The sequence below is a fragment of the Nycticebus coucang genome, chromosome 4 (assembly GCF_027406575.1).
Source record: "Nycticebus coucang isolate mNycCou1 chromosome 4, mNycCou1.pri, whole genome shotgun sequence".
Lineage (NCBI taxonomy): Eukaryota > Metazoa > Chordata > Mammalia > Primates > Lorisidae > Nycticebus > Nycticebus coucang.
Window position 1 is genome coordinate 85,135,962 of NC_069783.1, and position 17,884 is coordinate 85,153,845.

General features: G+C 37.1%; 1 protein-coding gene across 3 annotated transcripts in view; it reads left to right on the forward strand.

Moving 5' to 3' along the window:
* Positions 1-8,699, forward strand: part of KDM3A (lysine demethylase 3A) — a 55,355-nt gene extending 46,656 nt beyond the window's left edge. For all 3 annotated transcript variants that reach the window (XM_053587662.1, XM_053587665.1, XM_053587664.1), the window contains exons 20-26: positions 93-180; positions 884-1,014; positions 5,026-5,145; positions 5,230-5,369; positions 6,848-7,024; positions 7,118-7,252; positions 8,016-8,699. In XM_053587662.1, coding sequence (XP_053443637.1) covers positions 93-180; positions 884-1,014; positions 5,026-5,145; positions 5,230-5,369; positions 6,848-7,024; positions 7,118-7,252; positions 8,016-8,096 — 872 coding nt within the window. In that variant the 3' untranslated portion in view covers positions 8,097-8,699. The remainder of the gene's footprint in view (positions 1-92; positions 181-883; positions 1,015-5,025; positions 5,146-5,229; positions 5,370-6,847; positions 7,025-7,117; positions 7,253-8,015) is intronic.
* Positions 8,700-17,884: the final 9,185 nt, after the last annotated feature.

The window sequence follows — 17,884 nt, forward strand, 5'->3', positions numbered from 1 at the left end:
GTATTTTTGAGGCATGAAATGCTAATTTATCATTTATTTTGATCTGTTTTTTGAATTTTGAATAGTAAGAATTTATTCTGGTTACTTTTCAGATCGTTTAAAAAATGAAAAAGAACCAATGGTATTGAAACTTAAGGACTGGCCACCAGGAGAAGATTTTAGAGATATGATGCCTTCCAGGTATGATTATGAAGGTGGGAAGAAATGATTGTCCTTGACTTGTTAGGTTAAATCCTTTTTTTGAGGTAGTGAGAAAATAGTTTCCAGGGAAATATGAGAATTCCTTAGTTTTACTGGTGCTGATTTTTTATTTCTGGTCTATAATCTTTGGACACATGTATATTTTTAAATGAGATGAAGACATTACCGACTTTTAGATCTGGCTCAGTAATGAAAGCTCTATACATTTTCAGTGGTATTGCTCTGCTAGAGAAGAGACTGACTTAGGATTGCAAGGCTGGTTTGGAGGCAGTTGTGGGATCAGACATGTCAGGATTCCATATAATACATTTACATCATTGAGTTAGACAACATCTAATTTGTAGATCTATCTTCTTGCTTTAAGTTTGAAACCTTGAAAGGCTCTTAATAACTAATCAGTAATAAATCCTTGAGTTTCACTTATCATTAGGAATTTATTACTCTGATCTTTTGTCTGAAATATTCTAGATGATTTTGACACATTTATGTAGTGTAGGAAAGAAAGAAAACATCTTTGTTCATAATTACTATAATTCAAATCTTTTATATTATTAATAGCTGTCTCATTTTCATGATCACAGATGTATTTGTTCCTTTTGATATAGAAGGAACAAAAAAAGTTGCACAATAATGAAATAGAAAGGCAAACTTACTTTGTAAATTCCTGCTTCTCTTGTCCTAGATTTGATGATCTAATGGCCAACATTCCACTGCCTGAGTACACAAGGCGAGATGGCAAACTGAACTTGGCCTCTAGGCTGCCAAACTATTTTGTTCGTCCAGATCTGGGTCCCAAGATGTATAATGCTTATGGTAAGTAGGAAGTGGCTAACTTTAAAAATGTATAACAGAAATAAAACAAGTCAAAATGCTTGAATGAGTAAGTAAACGGCAGGTTGGAAGATGGAAAACATCCATAATCTTAGACTTAACATAGCAACAGCCTTCAGTTTTTACTTATTTCCTTTCATTCCTTGGCCACATATTCATGTATTTCCTTTTCATAGTTGCAATTGTAGGGCATATTCAATTTTGTATTTTTTTTCTTTTCTATACCTAATTTTGATAGAGGCCATATTTTAGGCCAGGTACGGTGGCTCAGGCCTATAATCCTAACACCCTGGGAGGCCAAGGCAGGTGGATTGCTTAAGCCAGGCATCCTCAAACTTTTTAAACAGGGGGCCATTCACTGTCCCTCAGACCGTTGCAGGGCTGGACTATACTTAAAAAAAACAAAACTATAAACAAATTCCTATGCACACTGCACATATCTTATTTTGAAGTAAAAAACAAAACGGGAACAAATACAATTCACACCATTTCATGTGGCCCACAGGCCACAGTTTGAGGACTCCTAGCTTAAGCTCAGGAGTTTGAGACCAACCTGAGCAAAAAAAAAAAAAAAAAAATAGCCAGGCATTATGGTGGGCACTTGTAGTCCCAGCTAGGCATTATGGTGGGCACTTATAGTCCCAGCTACTCAGGAGACTGAGGCAAGAGAATCACTCGAGGGGCGGTGCCTGTGGCCCAAAGGAGTAAGGCACTGGCCCCATATGCCGGAGGTGGCGGGTTCAAACCCAGCCCCACCCAGAAACTGCCAAAAAAAAAAAAGAGAATCACTCGAACCTAAGAGTTTGCGGTTGCTGTGAGTTATGATGCCATACCACCCTACCCAAGTGACAGAGTGAGACTCTGTCTCAAAAATAAAAAAATAAAATATACCTAATTTTATATTATAAGATCTTTATGAGTTGGATGGTAATCTTTAGTATGATAATTTTTATTGGTTACCTGGTAACTTCATTGAAAGAATATGATTTTATTTGTGATTTAAATGTTGACGGACATCTAGGTCAGTCTGCTAGCATTCTAGCTATTTTAACATCTACTACACTTAAATGCAATGTTCTATGTTGGTGGATAGAAGTTAGTTACTTAAGTTAGAATTGAAAGCACCCTTTGAATTGGATATTTGTTATTTGGGCATGATTCAATAAACTGTCCAGCAAGGAGGGAAAGGGTTGCTTGGGATGAAGATTGCTTTCTACAAAAGTCATCTTTTGTCATTGTTACTGTAATCTTGAGCGGTTTTACAGAGGGTCTTTAATTAGAGTTGGATTCAAGTTAGTTGAAGAAGTTATTTACCAATTTATTGTTGAATCAAATTCCAGTTGTTCAGATCTTTCAGTGAATGTCATTTATTCTTTTATACTATTTGGCCTCTACTTTTACATCCTCCTGGAAATTACTTCTATGATTATATTCCTTCCTCATGTAATTGCTTCCATGTTATCTTCCATCTCTGGTCTCTTACACCTGACAGTGTCCTTCTCAAAAAGGTCTGTTGATGTCTTTGCCATGTTTTCTATAGTCTGTTGGGAAGCAGGGTGTGGGGAAGTACCAGGGCCCTAGCCCTCTAGTTCTTTGGTTATGGTTGAGTCAGCCTAGAGAATCACCCAAAGTGTGGTTGGGGAACATTTTGAGAGGCACTGCTTCTGTTGGGAGCTTCCAACTGTCTACGTGCCCAAAATAGTTCCACCAGGGTAGGGTAAGAGATGTGTAGAACAGAAGACAGGCCAGGGGTCTTCTTCCTCTTCCCTTGTTCTCAGGTCCCAGTTAATGAGCCCTTCATATGTTGTTGGGGCTGCAGTACATTCTTTAGCTGAAGTCCCTTCCCTTGAGCCCTTCAGAGTCTAGTCGTAGTAGCTGGGTAGTTGCAATTTCAGGCATACTCTTTCTAGTGGGCTTTAAAATAGTTTGTACTGATTATCCATACTTTATAGGATACAGAGGGATATCTGAGAAAATTTCAAAATAAACCACCTGCTTGGTTTAAATAGCTTAGCAGCAAGTCTTTTCCCCTAAACACACTAATAGAGGGCAGTGTTACTCTATAAAAGCTTTTCCTATGACAGAATTGTTCCATACAGAAGCAAGCATTTAGAGGTTGAAAATAATGAAAATGTATACATTTTCAAGCACCTTATACTTTATCATAAACGTCAATAAAGAACAGTACTTTAAACTTAGGGTGATTGAACTGCGACTCTTTACAGTAATGGGCAAAGGCCAGACTGACTTTGGGCATTGGCTGGGCAGGTGTCATTCCTTCCTCATTTCGTACAGCCGTTTTTTATTCAGTGAGGCACTGGCCACACCAGCAGGGTGTCAGTCCCTGACAAGACTTCGAAACGCGCTATCCCTTCCTCGGGCTTCCTCCCAGCGCCAGGCCCTTCCTCTTGTGCTTACTCTTGATCACCGTCCTGAAGTTTGTGTTCATCATTCCCTCATAATTTTACCATATAGATTTGTATTCCTACACAATTTTCTTTCTGCTTTTACATTACTTTTTAATTTCATATAAATAGAATCAGACTTTTTGTTAGTTATTCATGCTGTCATGTAGTATAATTGTGTTAATTTTATTCATTTTATTTTTAGCCCGCTAATTGCTTTTTACCTTAAATTTTACTTTTTACTATGGAAGTATTTTTCAAGCACACTGAAACCTTGAGAGTCGAGTACAGTGACTCCCCAGATAATCACTCAGTTAAAACAGCTTGCAGGGATCTTGAAACAAAACACCATGGACTTTTATTTATTTGTTTGTTTAATTCACTTTTTCTTACTCTGAAGTGCATTAGGCCCCAGTCCCAAGTTAGAATAATGAGGTGTCCCACTAAATATAGCTCCTGTAAAATTACAGTCCCAGGCAAGCCAGAGATGAAGCCCTTCTGTAGACAATACAGGGCCTTTTCAGAGGCTGACAGGTTAGAAAATGGCCTCTGCTTGCTCACGAAATGCCATGCTTTCCTGTGCTATCCAGTTGAAGAAGCAGAGTCCTAGTGTCAAGTGACTGTATGGCTTAGTGAGCTTTGGGGTGATTATCAAGCAAGGTGAACTTTCTCCTCTGGGTAGGGAATTAGATCTACAGAAAAAGAACGTTGAAGGGATCCTCGCATTTTTGGCTCACCGCTCTATCACAGTTGAGAGAGGCAAGGCACAGGTATGGCAGTGTTTCCTCTTAACGCTCATTATAGCCCTTTGAGGTCCCAGCTATATGTGTATGTGGTGGGGGCTTTCTGTTAGCTCCCCTTTGTGAGTGGCACTTGTCTCTTGCCCTAGAACCCTCCTAGGCCATGGCACAACTGAAGCTTGAGCTCACTGTTAAGCAAATACCCTTTTAGCAAATCCCAGCTTCAAGAGTCATTACTCCCAATTTTCTGCTGTTTTTGACCCCTAAGAGTTCCTTCTTTTCTTGCCAGCACATTGATTTAGTAAGAAAAATTGGGGGAGAATATTTTATCCAGAAGTTTTAGTTCTCAGCAGGAGGGTCAATCGGGACCTACTTTGCCAATTACCAGCAGTCCCTAGATTATGAACGACATATGTTCTATAGGTTCATTCTTAAATTGAATTTGTATGTAAGTTAGAAAAGGTACATTTACCTGTTACCTGTAATTACTTCCATTTGTAAGTGCATGTCATACATCAATCACATGTTTATAACTTGGAGATTTACTGTAATAGCCTCTGTTTCTAAGTGCAAGTTGTACGTAAGTTAGATGTTTGTTACTTGGGGACTGCCTATACTAGAAACGTAAGTCTTAGAATTGGGAGGGTTTTTTTTATTCTTACAATATTTGATAAAAGATTATTTTCTTTCAAAGTTGAAAGGATAAAGGAATTTATTATTAAATAGTTTAACTTGGCATGATTAGAGAGGCAGCTTTTAAATTTTGTCACCAAGTATCTCCCAGGGAGTGGAATGACTGTGGCAGCCTTTGTTGTCTTTGGTAAATTTAAGGCACTTTCTCTTTGCAGGATTAATCACTCCAGAAGATCGGAAATATGGAACAACAAATCTTCACTTAGATGTGTCTGATGCAGCTAATGTTATGGTCTATGTGGGAATTCCTAAAGGACAGTGTGAGCAAGAAGAAGGTAGGGTGCTGAGCATAAAAGTAGGGCGTACCCTCTGAGCTAAGGCCCATGGTCTGATATTTGCTTTGCTTTTTCTTGCTCTAGAAGTCCTTAAAACTATCCAAGATGGAGATTCTGATGAACTTACAATAAAGCGATTTATTGAAGGAAAAGAGAAACCAGGAGCACTCTGGCACATATATGCTGCTAAGGACACGGAGAAGATAAGGGAATTCCTTAAAAAGGTGTGCTCCTTACTCTGAGCCTGTGAGCAGAGGCATAGAGAAATAGCATATTATAAATTATATGGCTGGTTTGCTGGAGAATTGTCACAATCTCAAAAATTTATTCTGTGCATGTCAGATATTGGATAGATGAAGGTAGTTGTTAAGGAACAAGGATTCTAAATGATAGAGGTCACATATTTATTTTTGAGAGAAAATTTATTTGTCAGAGTCTCAAGCTGTTGCCCTAGGTAGAGTGTTGCGGTGTCACAGCTCACAGCAACCTCAAACTATTGGGCATAAACAATTCTCTTGCCTCCTCCTCCCAAGTAGCTGGGACTACAGGCTCCTGCCACAACGCCCTGCTGTTGTTTTTGTTGCAGTTGTCATTGTTGTTTTAGCTGGCTCTGGCTGGGTTCGAACCTGCTAGCCTCAGAATACGTGGCTTGTGCCCTACCCACTGAACTACGGGCACCGCCCAGAGGTCCCATTTCTAAAAAAAGGAGGCCTTGTCTTTTATGTTTACATTTTATATTATAATGCATTTGGAGATTTTTATTCTCTACTTTCAAGTTAGTTCATCTAATTATTTACTAGCAGTTGTCTTGTTTTTATTGCCTTAAGAATGTAGTACTTTAGAAGTTCATGTATCAATCCTTGCCCCTGAGCAGCCCTGTTCCGATCAAGTTACTAAAGTCCCTATTGGTTTTATCCACTCTCACATAATAAGAGGCCCTACTTGTCAGCAAGGGATACAGGGATTTGGAAGAGTCTAGATTTCCCCTGTAGTTGGCAAGGGCTCTGTGTGAAAGTTCTAGGCAATTGGAAAGATGGGGCATATTCAGTTTTAAACTTGTTCACCACTGAGGATGTTAGTTGCGACCCAGGTGTCTTTGGCTAACATCTTCAGTCATTAATGAGGCTTGGATACTCCTAACTAATTACCTGGCACCAAGTAGGTCCTTAACAAGCATTTGTTTGAATTAAGGTGTTTCTGGCTAAGGATCATTTGAGTCTTCCAGAAAACCTTTCGGTTACCATGTTGTTCCTTTGATAGTGTCAATCTATGGAGTCTATGCTTTGCCAGATACTAGGTCTAAAATAAACAAGTTTAATTTGTAGCTAATTTAAGGACTGTGTCTTAACTCATATTGTTAAGTGATAATAGGTTTTTAATAACTGCAAAACAACTTCATTTATAAGGAACTTGAGCCTACTTATGTTTAAAAGTCTAGGCCAAAATATTTTCCAAATATAAGACTAGAGACTGCTAGTCATGGTTTCAGGAAACAGTAGCAAGGAAGCCACATCTTTTTGTCATTCTTTTGTTGGCTAATTCAGTCAATGTCTTTGAGTACTACTAGTCTTTTTCTGCCACTGGGGACATTTAAGTTGAAGAAGACAGCATTTATTAACTGCCAACATTGTTCAAAGGAAAAAAATGCCCTACTGGGCCTTTGCATGTTGTTTGGTTGCATAATATTTTGAATGTATTTTAGGTATCAGAAGAGCAAGGTCAAGAAAACCCAGCAGACCATGATCCTATTCATGATCAGAGCTGGTATTTAGACCGATCACTAAGAAAGCGTCTTCATCAAGAGTATGGAGTTCAAGGCTGGGCTATTGTACAGTTTCTTGGGGATGTGGTATTTATCCCAGCAGGAGCTCCACATCAGGCAAGAATCTTTACTTTTTCTTTATTCTCTATAGACTATGAACTTATAAAACTTTTTTTTTTTTTTTAATTGATGTGGTTTGGTGTTTTCCAGGTTCATAACTTATATAGCTGTATCAAAGTGGCTGAAGATTTTGTTTCTCCAGAGCATGTTAAACACTGCTTCTGGCTTACTCAGGAATTTCGTTATCTGTCACAGACTCACACCAATCATGAAGATAAATTACAGGTAAAAATAGCTCTGATTCCTAGCATTCTCTGCCTATGGCTTCATGGACCATTGTTGACCTTATAAAGAGAGTGAACTTGGCCATGTCACACTCAGTACAGCAGACTGGCTGAACTGGCTTTATATCTAGTCCACTATCTACATAAGGGAAGGAAAGAACAAACCTAGAGGAAATCTCACTTTGGTTTGATTAGGCTCTGTACAGAACTGCCTCCAAAGAGAAAGACTTTAGTACTGAAAGTGAGCAGATCTGACTTCTGATCTGGTCCAGCTTGCCAGTCAGGGATGTTAAACATAGTGCTTGACCTTTAGTGCTATAGTGTTCTCACTAGCCTTAGGTAAAATAGAACTGAATCTCTGCATTGAAAGGGATCTGAGGGGGTGGTATTTTGAAAAGACTTTCAGTAGTGAATTGTGTAACAGAATTTCATATTTGGAAAATCAGGAAGATTACATATAAACTCTGAAAAATAGTAAAGCTGTACCTTGAAATTTGCCTCTCCCTGTGTAGGCCCATGTGGTATCAAAGCCTGTAGAAGGGAGAAAATGGGCTTTTAAATTCTTCAGAAGAGGCATGGATTTAAAATGTGTATGAAATACTCGTCTGATGGAGCCCAGAGGCCTTTTTAGTATTAACATTCTCTACTAAATATTGAGTTTTAAATTCTAAGAGAAGATAATAAAATTATAGGGGAAAAAGCTTATTCTTAATAATATTTTAGATACAAGGGTAAAATGACTATATTTTCTCCCATTGTTTTAGGTGAAGAATGTTATCTATCATGCAGTTAAAGATGCAGTTGCAATGCTGAAAGCCAGTGAATCCAGTTTTGGCAAACCTTAATCCCTGCACATTGGAAGTGAATTACTGGCAGCTGTTCAAACTCTTCAGGCAGGATTCCTGTGGACTTTGAGACTTCATGTTACCTCATCTTCTTTTTTAAACTATACCCGACTTGTAAGGGTACTCTGTCTAATGTATATTTCTAGTGTTTACAGACACTAAATGTGTATATGTAGTAACTATTTACAGGACATGCATCCTTAAACTGTGACTTCTCACCTAGTGCAGAACTTTTACCAAGCTATAAAAACAAAAACCTCGTGTCAGCTCTGCAACAACACCTGCAGTTATTCTCCCTGGCTGTTTGGGCAGCTTAGTCAAAATGGGCTTATAACTATTAGCAGTCACTGCGCAGTTTATTTGGGTTGTATTTTGTTTTGTGTCTGAGTTCCCTCTCCCCTTACAGTCCAGAAGAGCAATGGAGGAAGTGACAGCTAATGATGCAATTCTTACTGTATTGCATAGGACTGGCATTATATAGCAAAAATCAACTACTGTACAATTGTTGGGGTTAACCATCTTTAGTTAAATGGAATTTTAATTTAAATGGAGCTTTGCTAATTTTAAGTGTTAAGCATTTTACATTAAAATATTCATATAATAGTTTGGCTCAGTTTATTGGCATTATCTTCTGGTTGTGGAGTTGACATACCTTTTATCAAGTACAGGTTTAAGAGATTGCTTCAGGAACTCTTCATAAAAGCAAAGAAATTATTAATAGATAGTATAACGATTTCTTAGTGATAAGTATAAAACTAACATGTAAATTTCTCCCCAGCCAGATAGAAACACAGCCACAATTTTACAAAGAAACACTACTAATTAATTAAATTTAGAAATAGGCATCACAAAAGAACCATATTAGGTTAAGTGGTCCTGTGGTCCTGAAGAGGAAAGAGATTGAAATGCTTTGTCTCCTGGCCCTTCATAATGTAAGTTTACAAAGTTGATTTTAGGACAGCAGTACCTAAATATTCATCTCTATAAAGGAAGAAGAATCATAGATAAGCAGCTTTTTATAGCCTACTGAATTCTTCTTCTAGGCTGCTGTAGCCATAATAAAAGGAACTAAACTTAAATTGAAATCAAGTAGCGTTGATAAAAGGCCTAGAGCCTGAGTTTTAACCTGTAGGCTGAGTAGGCAAAGGATTAGTGTTAAATTTAAGATGTTGTTGCCAAATCTATAGTTATAAGATTTGCTTATGTTTTCTTCTGGGAGTTTTACAGTTTTAGCTCTGAAATTTAAGTCTTTGATCCATTTTGAAGTTAACAAAAGGGTTTAACTTTATTCTTTTGAATGTGGATATTCAGTCTTCCCAGTACCATTTGTCAAAGAAACTGTTTTTTTTTTTTCCATTGAATGGTCTTGCCCTAATCAAAAATTTATGATGAATTTACCACAAATGTGAAAGCTTATTACTAAACTCTGAATCCATTCCATTTGTCTGTATATCATTCTATCTTATGCTACTGTTTTGATTTCTGTAACTTTTGAAATCAAAAACTGAGTTGTCCGTTCTTTTTTTTTTTTTTCCCATGATTGTTTTATTGTTCCTTGAAATTCCATATGGATTTTGGAATAGGTTTTTCTATTTCTGCAAAAACGCCATCTGGATTTTGGTAGAGATTGCATTGAACCAGTATGTGGCTTAGAGTAGGTAGTATGTCATCTTAACAATATTAAGTCTTGAGATCTATAAATATGGGATATCTTTCCATATATTGGTGTCCTACTTAATTTCTTTCAGCAGTGTTTTATAGTTTTCAGTGTATGAGTTTGCACCTCCTCCATTAAATTTATTCCTAAGTATTTTACTCATTCTGATGCTATTGTAAATGGAATTGTCAATTTCCTTTTTATATTGTTCATTGCTAATATTTATAAATGTAACTGATTTTTGGTGTCAGTTTTATATCCTGCATCTTTACATATAAGAAAAGTCATGTCTTCCATGAACATGATAATTTTACTTCTTCCTTTCTAATCTGTATGCCTTTTTTTTTCTTGCCTAATTTCTCTGGCTAAAATTTCATGTTGAATAGAAGTAGTGAAAGTGGGCATCCTTATCTTGTTCCTGATCTTTGCAGGAAAGCTTTCTGTCTTTCACTGTAAATTGATTTAGCTGTGCATTTTTCATCTCTGGTTTTTATCATTTTGAGGAGGTTCTTTTTTTTTTTTTTTATAGTTTTAGTGGTTTTTAATCCTGAAAGGTGTTGGATTTTATCAAATTTTTTCTGCAACAATAGACATTTTATGGGTTTCCCACCTTCATTTTACTAATGTGATGTATTAAATTGAATGATTTTCATAGCCACCCTGGCATTACTAGGATAAATCCTTTAAAATGCCACTAGGTTCAGTTTTCTAGTATTTTTGTACCTATAAACATTAGGGGAATTTGTAGTTTTCTTATAATATCTTTACCTGCTTTTGGTATAAGGATATTATTGGCCTTGTTGAATGAGTTTGTAAGTGTTCCCCTCTCGCCATTTTTTGTGGGGGAGAGTTTGAGGAGATTGTTGTTGATTGTTGTTGATTCTTCTATAAAGTTTTATAAAATTCACCAGTGAAACCTTTTAATCTTTGTTGGTATGGGTTTTTTTCTTTGTTTTGTTTTGTTTTTTAGAGACAGTTTGGCTTTGTTACACGGGCTGAGTGCGTGGCCTAGTCACACCTCATTGCAACTTTGAACGCCTGGGCTCAAGTGATCCTCTTACCTCAGATTCTCAAATAGCTGGGAAGTAAGACTATAGGCAAACACCACCACACCAGGCTAATTTTTCTATTTTTATAGACCTGGAGTCTCAGTGTGTTATCTACATTGGTCTTAAACTCCTGGGCTCAAGCAGTCTTCCTACCTTAGCCTCCCCAAGTGCTGAGATTACAGTCATGAGGCACCATGCCTGGTGGTTGGTTTTTGATTATTGATGAAGCTCCCTTATTTGTTATGGTCTATTCAGGTTTTCTATTTTGGTCAATTTGTGTAGAATTCTCATAATATTTTTTGTGTAAAGTTGGCAGTAATGTCCCTTCTTTCATTTTAGTGATGTTTCCCCTACCCCTTGATCCATGTAGCTCAAGGTTTATTAATTTTGTTGATCTTTTCATAGAACCATATTTTGATTCTTTTGATTTTCTGTATCATTTTTGTTTCCAATTTCACTCATTTTCTTTCTAATCTTTATATTTCTAATCTGCTAGCTTTGGGGTTAATTTGCTCTTTTTCTAATTCCTTAAAGTATACAGTTAGGTTATTGCTATGGTCTAAAAGTTGGTATCCCCCTAAATTTATATACTGGAATGTAATGCCCACTGTGATAGTATTAAGAGGTGGCAGGGGAGGAGGAAATGATTAAGTTATGATGGCCTAACCCTCATGACTAGGATTAATACCCTTACAAAAGAGTCTCGAGCAAGTTCCCATGATCTTTCTGAAATGTTAGGACACAGTTAGAAGGTACCATCCATGAAGCAGAGACCAAACCTTTACCAGACCCCAAATCTGTTGATGCCTTGATCTTGGACTTCCTGGCCCCAAGTACTGTGAGCAATAAATTTGCTGTTTATAAATTTCCCAGTGTAGGGTACTTTGTTATAGTACCTCAAATAGACAATTATTGACTTGAAATCATTCTTCTCTTTTAATATAGGTATTTATAGCCATAAATACTTCTCTGAGCATAATTTTTCCTGTATCCCCTGTACACTGGCATACATGTTCTCATTTTCATTTGTCTCCAATATTTTCTGTATTCCTTTGTGATTTCTTCCTTTACCCTTTGGTTGCTTCATGACTGTTTAATTTCTATGTATTTACTAGTTTTTCAGTTTTCCTCTGTTGTTGATTTCTAATTCCATTCCATTGTATTCAGAAAAGACACTTTGTATAATTAGTCTTTTTACATTTCTTAAGATTCGTGGACATTTGCATTTGAGAACAATGTATTTTGCTGCTATTGGGTAGATCATTCTGTTTTTTTGTTTTGTTTTGTTTTTGTTTTTTTGAGACAGAGCCTCAAGCTGTCGCCCTGGGTACAGTGCTGTGGCATCACAGCTCACAGAAACCTTTAACTCCTGGGCTCAAGTGATTCTCCTGCCTCTGCCTCCCAAGTAGCTGGGACTACAGGCGCCCGCCACAACGCCCGGCTATTTTTTGGTTGCAGCCATCATTGATTGGCAGGCCCAGGCTGGATTCAAACCTGCCAGCTCAGGTGTATGTGGCTGGCACCTTAGCTGCTTGAGCCACAAGCGCCGAGCCTAAATCATTCTGTATATTAGATCTAATTGATTGATAGTGTTGTTTAAGTCCTCTACTTCTTGATTGATTTTCTGCTGAGTGGTTCATTATAAATATTGATGTCTCTAGCTGTTACTGGAGAGCTGTTTCTCTCTTTAATTTTGATAATTTTGCCTCATATCTTTGGAAGTTCTCTTTCTTAGATGCAAATGTGTCTTGATGGACTAATATCATATAATCCTTAATATATATATTAATATATATATAATAATCCTTCTTTGTCTCTTGTAATCTATTTTGTTCTGTTTCTTAGATGCAAATGTGTATTTTCTTGATGGACTAATATCATATAATCCTATAATAATATATTTATATATATAATTATTATATATATTATATATATAATAATCCTTCTTTGTCTCTTGTAATCTATTTTGTCTGATAATCTAGACATCCCAGCTCTCTTTTGGATACTATTTCCATGGAATCTTTTTCCATCCTTTTAACATTTTTTCCATTGTATGTAAATTGACTCAGTATATAGCTGTCTTTTAATTGGAGAAGTTAATGTATTTGTATTGTATTTAGAGTAATGAGATGACTTCTATTGTTTAGTCATTTGTTTTCTGTTAACATTGTTTTTGTTTCTCTGTTCCTCCATTATTGCTTTTCATGTTTAATTGAAATTTTGTCCTTTTCCATTTTGATTCCACTTTCCTGTGTATTTTCTTTTCTTTTTCTTTTTTTTTTGAGACAGAATCTCAAGCTGTTGCCCTCAGTAGAGTGCTGTGGTGTCACAGCTCACAGCAACCTCAAACTCTTGGGCTTAAGCGATTCTCTTGCCTCAGCCTCCCAAGTAGCTGGGACTATAGGTGCCTGCCACGATGCCCGGCTATTTTTTGATTGCAGTTGTCAATGTTGTTTAGCAGGCCTAGGCGGGGCTTGAACCCAGCCTGGGTGTATGTGGCTGGTGCCCTACTCACTGAGCTACGAGCGCCAAGCTTTTTGAGGTATTTTCTTAGTGGTTTCATTTAAAATCCTAGACTTTACGAACTTTATTTTCATAGTATACAAAATCTCTGTTCTCATGCCCATTTGTATAGACTTGTAATTATTTTTTATGCATTTGCCTTTAAATCATGTAGGAAGAAAGGATGAGTTATAAACCCAAAGTAAAATAATACTGGATCATATTTATTTCCTTATTATTTCCTTTATATTTCTATTCTTCTGCTAGCTTTGGTATTCTTTATTTTTTTTGGTGTGGTTTTGTTCCTGTCTAGTGTTGTTTCATTTCAGCCTTAAGGTTTCACTTTTGCATTTATTATAAGTCAGATCTACTACTAACAAAATCTCCTTTGGTTTTTGTTTTCCAAGGAATGTCCTGATTTTTTTTTTTCTTTTCTTTTCTTTTTTTTTTAGAGACAGAGTCTCACTACGTCACCCTCAGTAGAGTGCTGTCACATCACAGCTCACAGCAACCTCAAACTCTTGGGCTTAAGTGATTCTCTTGCCTCAGCCTCCCAAGTAGCTGGGACTACAGGCGCCCTCCACAATGCCCAGCTATTTTCTTGTTTCAGTTGTCATTGTTGTTTCACAGGCCCAGGCTGGGTTTGAACCCACCAGCCCTGGTGTATGTGGCCCGTGCCCTAACCACTGTGCTATGGGCGCCAAGCCTGATTTTTCATTCTTAAAGGATAATTTTGCTGGATATAGAATTCTGCATTGATTGTCTTTTCCATCAGTACTTTAAAAATGTTATCTTATTGTCTCTGGCCTCTGGTTCCTGATAAGAAATGACTTGTTAATCTTCTTGAAGATCCCTTGAACATGATGAGTCACTTCTCTTTTGTTCACTTGAGATTTCTCTTTGTTTCCTTGACTATCATGTTGTCTCAGTAAAGATCCCATTGAGTTTATCCTGTTTGGAATGCATTGAGCTTCTTGGATGTACAGATTCATATCTTACAGATTTGAGAGGTTTTTAACCATTATTTCTTCAAATATTCTGTTCTTTTTTCTCTGCCATAATATGTATGTTGGTGAGCTTGATGGTCTCCCACCAGACCTTTGTCTGTGTATTGAATTTTCTCTTTTTATTTATAATTTAAAAACATTGTAGAGATGAAGACTCACTATGTTGTCCAGGCTGGTCTTGATTTCCTGACCTCAAGGGATCCTCCTTTGTCAGCCTCCCAAACTGCTAGGTCTATAGGCATAAGCCACAGCCAGCCTCTTTTTGTCTTTTTTGAGATAGGGTCTTATTTTGTCACCCAAACTGGAGTGCAACAGCGCAGTCAAAACCTACTACAGCCTCAAACTCCTGAGCTTACATGATCCTCCTGAGTTGCTGAGACTACAGGCACATGACATCATGACCAAATAATTTTTTTTAAGACGGGGTGGGGGATCTTGGCTTGGCACCTGTAGCTCAAGCAGCTAAGGTGCCAGTCACATACATGAGAGCTGGCAGGTTCAAATCCAGCCTAGGCCTGCCAAACAATGATAACTACAACCAAAAAATAGCCAGGTGTTGTGGTGGACACCTATAGTCCCAGCTACTTGGGAGGCTGAGGCAAGAGAATTACTTAAGCCCAGGAGTTGGAGGTTGCTGTGAGCTGTGATGTGACAGCACTTTACCCAGAGCAACAGCTTGAGAATCTGTCTCAATTGAAAAAAAAATAAAAAATAAAAAAGAGATGAAGGTCTTGCAATGTTACCCAGGCTGGTCACAAATTCCTGGCCTTAAGGTATCCTCTGCCTTAACCTCCTGAGTTGTTGGGATTATAGGCATGAGCCACCATGCCCAGCACTGGCTTTGACTTATCTTCAATCTTTTTTCTTTTTGTTCTTCAAACTGAATTTTTTCAAATATTCTGTTTTTAAATTTGTTGATTTTTGTCTTCTTCCTACTCAAACCTGTTGAACCCCTATAGAGTATTTTTCGTTTCAGGCATTATACATTTCAGCTCCAGAGGTTTTTTTTTTTTTTTAATCTTTCTTTTTCTCTTTTTTTTAAATTAAATTTTATTTTTTATTGTTTGGGATTCATTGAGGGTACAAAGAATTAGGTTACAATGATTGTCTTTGTTAGATAAAGTCCCTCTTATAATTGTGTCCTGCCCCCAAGAGGTGTGCCTTACACGGTGACCCCTATCCCCCTCTCTCCTCCCCTCACCTCACTTGCTCATTCCCCTAACCTTCCCCTGCCCTTGTATTGGCTGATCTACTGCCTTCATATTAGAATTGAGTACATTGCTTTCTTGCTTCTCCATTTTTGTGCTGCTTTACTAGGAAGAATGTGTTCTACCTCCATCCAGGTTAATACAAAAGATGTAAAGTCTCCATCTTTTTTCTTATTTTTTAGTGGCTGAATAGCATTCCATAGTATAAATATACCACAGTTTATTAATCCATTCCTGGAGTGGTGGGCATTTAGGTTGTTTCCACATTTTGGCAATTGTAAATTGAGCTGCAATAAACAATCTTGTGTAAATGACCTTATGATAAAAGAAAAAAATTTTTTTTTCTCCTGGGTAGATGCTTAGTAATGGGATTGCAGGATCAAATGGGAGTCTAATTTGAGTTCTTTGAGTTTTCTCCATACTTCTTCCAAAAAGGTTGTATTAGTTTACAGTCCCACTAGCAGTGTAAAAGTGTTCCTTTCTGTCCACATCCACACCAGCATCTGCAGCTTTGAGACTTTGTGATGTGGGCCATTCTCACTGGGGTTAGGTGATATCTCAAGGGAGTTTTGATTTGCATTTGATGATTAGGGATTATGAGCATTTTTTCATATGTTTGTTAGCCATTCATCTGTCTTCTCTGGAGAAGGGTCCATTCATGTCTCTTGCCCAGTGGTGTATGGGATTGTTGAGTCTTTTATATTGATTTATGTGTTACCTATAAATTCTAGTTACCAAGCTTTTGTCCAATTCATAATATGCAAGTATCTTTTCCCATTGAAGGTTGTCTGTTTGCTTTGGTTGTTGTTTCCTTAGCTATGCAGAAGCTTTTGTCCCAAGTCTTCCATTGCAATTGCCATGGAAGTCATCTTCATAAAATCTTTCCCCAGGCCAGTATCTTTAAGTGTTTCTTCAAGGATTTTTATTGTTTCATACCTTAGATTTAAATCTTTTATCCAACTTGAATCAATTTTTGTTAAGTGGTGAGAGGTGTGGGTCTAGTTTCAGTTTTTTACATGTGGTTATCCAGTTCTCCCAGCACCATTTATTAAATAGGGATTCTTCCCCGCAGTGTATGTTCTTATTTGGTTTATCAAATATCAAGTGGCTATAAGATGTAAGTTTCATCTCATGGTTTTCTGTTCAGTTCCAAATGTCAATGTCTTTTTTGTGCCAATACTATGGTGTTTTGATTACTATGGCCTTATAGTATAACTGAAAGTCTGGTAGGGTAATGCCCGTAGCTTTGTTTTTATTTACTACAAATTGCCTTGACTATGCAGTTTCTTCAGGTTCCATACAAATTAAAAATTATTTTTTCTAAATCTTGAAAGTATGATGTTGGTATTTTAATGGGATTGCATTGAATATGTAGATTGCTTTGGGTAGTATAGACATTTTCACAGTGTTGATTCTTCCCAGCCATGAGCATGGTACATTCCTTCGTTTGTTAATTTATGCAATTTCTTTTCTTAGGGTTTTGTAATTTTCTTTGTAGCAGTCCTTCACCTCTTTGGTTAAATATAATATAAATATATTATATAAATATTCTAGGTTCTTTCTGTTTTTTAAAAAAAAGCTACCATTAAGGGAATGTGTCCTTGATTAGCTTCTCATCTTGGCTTTTATTGGTATATACAAGGGCTACTGATTTGTGGACATTGATTTTATATCCTCAGACATTGATATATTTTTTGATCACTTCTAGGAGTCTTATGGTTGAGTCTTTGGGGTTCTCTAAGATCCTATCGTCAGCAAAGAGTGAGTTTGACCTCTTCTGCACCCATTTATTTCCTTCTCTTGCCTACTTGTATTGGCTAGAACTTCTAGCACTATGTTCAATAGTAGTGGTGATAGAGGACAATCTTGTCTGGTCCCAGTTCTATGTGGAAAAGCTTTCAGTTTTACTCTATTCAGTATAATATTAGCTATGAGTTTGTTGTAGATGGCTTCAGTCAGATTAAGAAATGTGACACCCATACCTATATTAAATGTTCTAATTAGAAAAGGATGCTGAATTTTATCAAATGCCTTTTCTGCACTTTTTGAGGGGATCATATGGTCTTTGTTTTTTGTTTCTGTTAACATGGTGAATTACGTTTCTGGACTTGCATATGTTAAACCAGCCTTGCATCCCTGGGATAAAACCTACTTGATCATCATGAATGATCTGGAATCTGTTGGCTAGGATTTTATTGAGAAGTTTTGCATCTATATTCATTGATGAAATTGGTCTGAAATTCTCCTTTTTAGTTGGGTAGGTCTTTTCCTGGTTTGGGGATCAGGGTGATGTTTGCTTCGTAGAATGTGTTGGGGAAGATTCCTTCCTTCTCAAATTTTTGGAATAATTTCTGTAGTATGGGTA